General features: G+C 34.3%; 1 protein-coding gene across 1 annotated transcript; it reads right to left on the reverse strand.

Annotated features, from left to right (window-relative positions):
• Positions 1-1,350: 1,350 nt before the first annotated feature.
• Positions 1,351-4,484, reverse strand: LOC139894128 (uncharacterized). The gene is made up of 10 exons (XM_071877336.1): positions 4,242-4,484; positions 4,035-4,098; positions 3,657-3,938; positions 3,060-3,312; positions 2,831-2,958; positions 2,646-2,733; positions 2,010-2,377; positions 1,855-1,896; positions 1,551-1,743; positions 1,351-1,468 (listed from the first exon to the last, which is right to left on the reverse strand). Exons 1-10 carry the CDS (start codon positions 4,482-4,484, stop codon positions 1,351-1,353), a joined length of 1,779 nt encoding a protein of 592 aa, XP_071733437.1.
• Positions 4,485-5,740: the final 1,256 nt, after the last annotated feature.

Genomic DNA, 5,740 nt, shown 5'->3' on the forward strand with positions numbered 1-5,740 from the left:
CTTGTTTTGGCCATAACTTTTTGACCGTAGCTCCATTTTCGATGAATCAAATATCGTTGGAAACGTAATAAGATTTTCTTTCCAATGAAAATGCTTTGAAACATCAATACAAACTTTATTTGGGGTTGAAAAGATACGTACACACTTTGTCACTTCAGACAACGTCCAGTTTCCTTCGACGTTCGAGCAAGCAACACGTACATGCTGCGTACACTTCATACATGCATCGTACACCATAAATACATTATGTACAATAAATATTTGGGTCTTACACTTCCATAAATGGGAGTTGAATATGGAAGCATTTAGAATTTCTAATTTACCGCATCTCTTTTTAACTGGTAATGTTTGCCGAAAATCTCCTCCTAAAATGAAACTAACACCTCCAAAAGGAATATCTGGGGAGTTAAAAATGTCCCTTAATGATCTGTCTAGTGTCTCTAAGCACTTACGATCATTCATAGGAACTTCATCCCAAATAATAAGCTCTGTTTTTGTCAAGCGTAATGCCATCCGGGTTTTTTTTGTTAATGTTACATACACTTTCGTCTCTCAAATCGAGTGGTATTCTGAATCCTGAATGCGCTGTTTGACCGGATGGTAATAGTAATGATGCGATACCAGAAGAGGCTACTGCTAAGACGACTATGCCTTCAGCTCTTAGAGAAGTCGTAAGTGCTTTCCAGAAAAAGTTTTCCCCGTACCTCCATGACCATATACGAATATCAATAATTGTTTTCGATTCATGTTAACGTTGATGACAATATCATAAACCATTTTATGTTTTTGGTTTAGCTTGCCTAACAATATCGATCTCTCAACTGTTAATGCTTCGCAATCATAATTTCGTCCTTCCATTATGAGTCTGTTTTGTAAATCTTCTAACAAATGCTGTAGAATCGTTGGTAGGCCAAAATCAGATACATTTTTGAAGTGCTCATTTAGTAGAACTTGGAGTTCATAAAGTACATATCCTTGTAACTCTTCTGAATTAATGGTTATTCTTAATATATGTAAAGATGCTGCCACTCGAATTGGTATATCATCTGAAATTAATTTACAGGTTTGTCTCCAAAGCTTCGATGGATCGGCAACATCGCAGTACATAAGTATATGACAGAACAGAGTACGTAGCTCTCTTGAAGTTGCTGTTGCGCTTGCTTCCTCCATGGCTGTTAACCATTCTCTATCGTCGCCTAAAAGGCCCATTGCTAAACAGGCTTCACTATATGTACAATAGAGTTGACCTTTTATTGTCATCAGATCCTTTAACGAACTGCTACCCTTTTGATGACATAATAGAATTCTCAGGAAAAATACTTCACCAAATGCAGGGTGCATGTACGACAATCAACCAATTGATGGTTTATTGAGATTGAATCTTCGCTTCCATCTTTTCTCATTACCAACCCATACGTATTCTGAAGGAAAATCTAGATACTTCAGATGTCTTCCATCGAGTGAATTTCTGTTATAGTCAAGCCATTCAGTGAGAGTTGTTTTCTTACTAACAGGATTTTGAATGTTGTTTAGCACGAATTGTTACTAACTGCATATCTTCTAAATGAACTGAGAGAATTTGAACTGCAAGTTCTCTGTAGTGTATCGGAGAATTATATATTCTCCAAACAGCTTCGTGAGGACAAAGGAATCGAGCATCAATAAAATTTTGTATTTCATCAACATTAGAAGAGCGTGAAGCATTAGCAAATGAAGTAGACCCAAGAGGCCTTGGAATATGCGCTGCAATTCAATCGGTTCCTTTGGATATATATTTAAACAGATACTTTATAAGCATTGTCCAACCGCACCATTCAACATTGATGTGTGCATGGAACCTTAGGCACAAAGTACGGTTATACGGCACAACATATTCTTTGTCTAGTTTGCATATTCCTGAACAAAGGCAAAAAAGTATGTAAATCATTGCTAATAGCTGTATATAATTGCATCATCAGATAGTCAGCTAATTATGATTGTACAAAATGAATTTTAATCTCACATCATACCTTTGTCTACTGAAATTACCGAATTGCATCGTCGATAATGCACAAACCCATCTTTATCAAAATATGTTGTTTCATTATAAATTTTTGGAAATCTTTTTAAGCACACGTTATCTCTGTTGAAAATGCCAGACGGGCTGATTTCTACGTATTGCATACAGGGAGCACTTTTATTGACTAATCCAGACGGGCCATGAATCATCATTTTGGACACCACCTTGAAACCTTTAGGATCTTTTGTTAGATCTGGAAATTCAGCAGATATGTACCAGTTGACATCTGTGGTTCGAAAGAGTTTGACACAGAACGGGTCCATAATATTGTGTGACAATGGGGTAAACCTCTTTTTTGAAACTCGATCGTGTATAATACTGTATCATAAAATAAACATGAATAGAATATAGTTAAAATTAAAAGTGTGTAAAAAAAAAAGTAACTACCTATATTATAACCAAAGCAAAACACATTCCTATAATCTTAGTAAATAAAAATAGTTTAGCCATTTAACTAATATTAAACTTATAATATTTTTATAAGTTAGTAGAATTACAGAAAACAATTGAAAAGAAATAGATTAATTTTGTACCTGCTTTCCAAGGACCTAGCAACTCTTCTTTCTACAAGACGGATACATATTGCCTCACTTTGATGTGAAATACTCTTGAAATTATCTCAGCACGATCATTAGAAGTTAGATGTGAATACTTTGAAAGATATCTTTTAATCTCTGGCCATTTCGAGTTGCACGTAAATGTTATGAAAATATAGAATTTTCGTAAACACGACAAGTGGCTAATGCATCTATGTAATGACTATACATATACCTATGCCCCCTGTAAACGATGCTGGTAGAATAGTTCTAGATCCAACTTCATGCCTATAATGATCACCTCTATCTAAAGCATCGTATAATCCAGATAAGTATTCATTACGTATATCTTGTTGTTTGCACCTTACATAATCCAATCTATCGAACTCTATACTACAATACGTGGTAACTATGTATTGCTGAAACAATCTACCACATCTTGAAAGCAGCCAAAATGATTGTACCTATCATGTAGTTGGTAACTGTAAAATGTATTCATAGTCAACTTTTTCTTTTTGTTACTGCTAGAACTACTTATACTTCTTAATGTCAAACCTGGATGATAACCAGGCTGACCAAAAACAAAAAGTAATGGAAAATGAAGAGACATGTATGACGAGTGTAATTTGTTAACACGTTGAGGCGTACCACCCTTACACTCGATAATCAGATCATAGTCTGTTCGAGTATCATCATCAAAACCATACACAATAGCTCCTAATGCATCAGAAGTTGGAATTTCATATTGTCTTTAACCTACTACACTAAACAATCGAATTTTCAAATCTGGCACATCTAACTCATCAATCTTATCCCTAGCAGTTCTAAAGAGTTTAACTAACTCGTTCTTAGAATTCAACACATCGATTAAGCTGCCAACTATATCAGGATTAAGAGTTCTAGAATCGTTACCATTAAAAAACCTCATCCTATTTCTTGCTTCATTAACTGTATCATATATATACAATTGAAGAAACCTAGGAGGGTTACTTTCTTCTAGACAAAATGATCCAATCCAATGGTATACTTTCCCAGAAATTTTAAACACATATGGCCCCTACCATTATTAATAAGATCATCTATGTGAGCACCATAAGAAGCCATGCTAAACATTTGATTATAAGCCCTTATATTTTCCATAAAATGTTTATCACTTAATAAACCTATAATCTGTTGTGGAGGAGTTTCTTCTCGAGGCAAAGAAATGCGCCCACCTTCGCAACAACGACTATAATTTAAAGAAGACGTAGAGACCCTAAGTCGTTCTTCATACCAAAACATTGCACCACAGTAGGAGCACACACAATTACAATCACCAATGTCTTCATAATCATTGGTAACATCTAGCATTTAACAAACACAAAAATGGAATACACTTCAGTGAATATCAAAACAGAATTATAATTAACAAACTTATAAGAAAATTAATTATAGCAAACAAAGCTTGTAATATTCTCGAGAGTTGATGAGAAGATTCAATGGATGAAGGAAAAGGAGATTGACCTAAAATAAGAAACACAAAATAACAACAACTATAAACATCCTATAAAATATACTCACACTTTTATATATAAACATGTACAAAAATAAAGCATAAGATTGTACACACCTATGTAAGTAGGAACTCCAGCAGATGATCAGCCAACACCATCACAGACACCAAAGGCAGCAGCATTGGAAGAATTAATACATTCATTGGGAACAATGCTTTGATTAATTGATTGTTTTCTTTTTTTGACAGACCTAGACTGTGTATCACCACTGAAACCATCGGGACCAGATGGAACAGCGTGCTCCAGAGACACTTTAATTCTTTCTTTAGGCGGCATTTTACACCCACTTTTGTACCCATTCCCAAATGAAACAAATGCAGAAAAAATCAACGGCATCCGCAAAGAATATGAACATAACACCAGATTACCAAACATTATAAGCAAAATTAGCAGAAACAAATTACACTAACAAAACAACCAATAATACACTAACCTAAATAGGCGATATTCCAAACTCTAATAATACCCAAATAGAAAAGAAGATACAATGCATAAAACCAGATTAACAAACATTATAAGCCAATTTAGAAGAAACAAATTATACTAAAAACACGCTATCCTAAATAAGCGATATACGAAACTCTAATAATACTCAAATAGAAAAGAAGATATAGTAACACAACATTGAATAGAATATTCATAGAGACAAGAATAATAAAGCAAAAAAAAGAAAGAGAAACATACATAGAAACGCAAGTAATAGATTATGAGAAGAAGAAGAGAAGAAGAAATCGATCAGATTCTGAAGAAGATGAAGAACTGAAGCGGTGGATTAAGCCAAAAAAACCTAGAATAAAAATCAAAACAGAAAAGAAAAGATAAAAGTGAAAAGTGGAAACCACGTTAGCACAAAAGGGAAGGACACGAGCTTATTTAGAACACGTGGCAGAGCAGTAAAAAGAAAGAGAACGGAGAATCGAACTCTGGTGCCTAAACCGTGGAAACAACTCTCAAACCATTCACTATTAGGACCCCGAAATGTATATAGTGTGAATGTAAAACAAGCCTAAATGATGGTTCCTTATAAGAGGGCTATATAAGGAACCTTAGTAGTCCTAATTAGATAGTCATTGAATTGTAAACTAGTTTAAGAAGCTGTGGAATGTAAATTTATCAATTCTCTCTAATACCGAGTTTGTTCTTACCTTACTGAGTCTCACTCAATCTTATCACATCTTCAATTCTCACTATGATCTGACCTATCATTTGGTATTAGAGCATCCAGGGAGTGATTTTTACATCAATATATCGATCCAAAGATTAAAATTTACAGAATCTGTTCACACTCGGTTAGATTGAATCACATTCGGTATCATCGAAAGTGATAATCTGACGTTCAGATTCTTGTGATAAGTTCAGCGAAGATTTATTAGGTGTATTAGAAAGAGTTTTGATCATCATTACAGCTTTTTAACAACAATTATGGAGAATCAAGCTGATTTTTAGAGTTCGTGGCTAAAACTCTCGGTATTGATCAATTCAAGCTTGATTCTGTGTTTAAGTGAAAGTTTGTGGATTCAGTTAAGTTTGTGAGGTGTTTAATCACATTTTTGACGGTTTAATTTCATCAATTCTTCAATAATTGAAGATGT

This window comes from Rutidosis leptorrhynchoides, chromosome 1 (assembly GCF_046630445.1).
Source record: "Rutidosis leptorrhynchoides isolate AG116_Rl617_1_P2 chromosome 1, CSIRO_AGI_Rlap_v1, whole genome shotgun sequence".
NCBI classification, from domain to species: Eukaryota; Viridiplantae; Streptophyta; class Magnoliopsida; order Asterales; family Asteraceae; genus Rutidosis; species Rutidosis leptorrhynchoides.

Excerpts from the sequence above, each read along its gene's own strand:
- LOC139894128 (XM_071877336.1), bottom strand. The coding sequence starts at position 4,484 with ATGCCGTTGATTTTTTCTGCATTTGTTTCATTTGGGAATGGGTACAAA. Across the intron at positions 3,313-3,656 it reads AGATGATCTTATTAATAATG|GAGCTATTGTGTATGGTTTT; the intron begins GTAGGGGCCATA and ends CTGATGCATTAG. Across the intron at positions 1,897-2,009 it reads GGTAATTTCAGTAGACAAAG|GAATATGCAAACTAGACAAA; the intron begins GTATGATGTGAG and ends GCCTTTGTTCAG.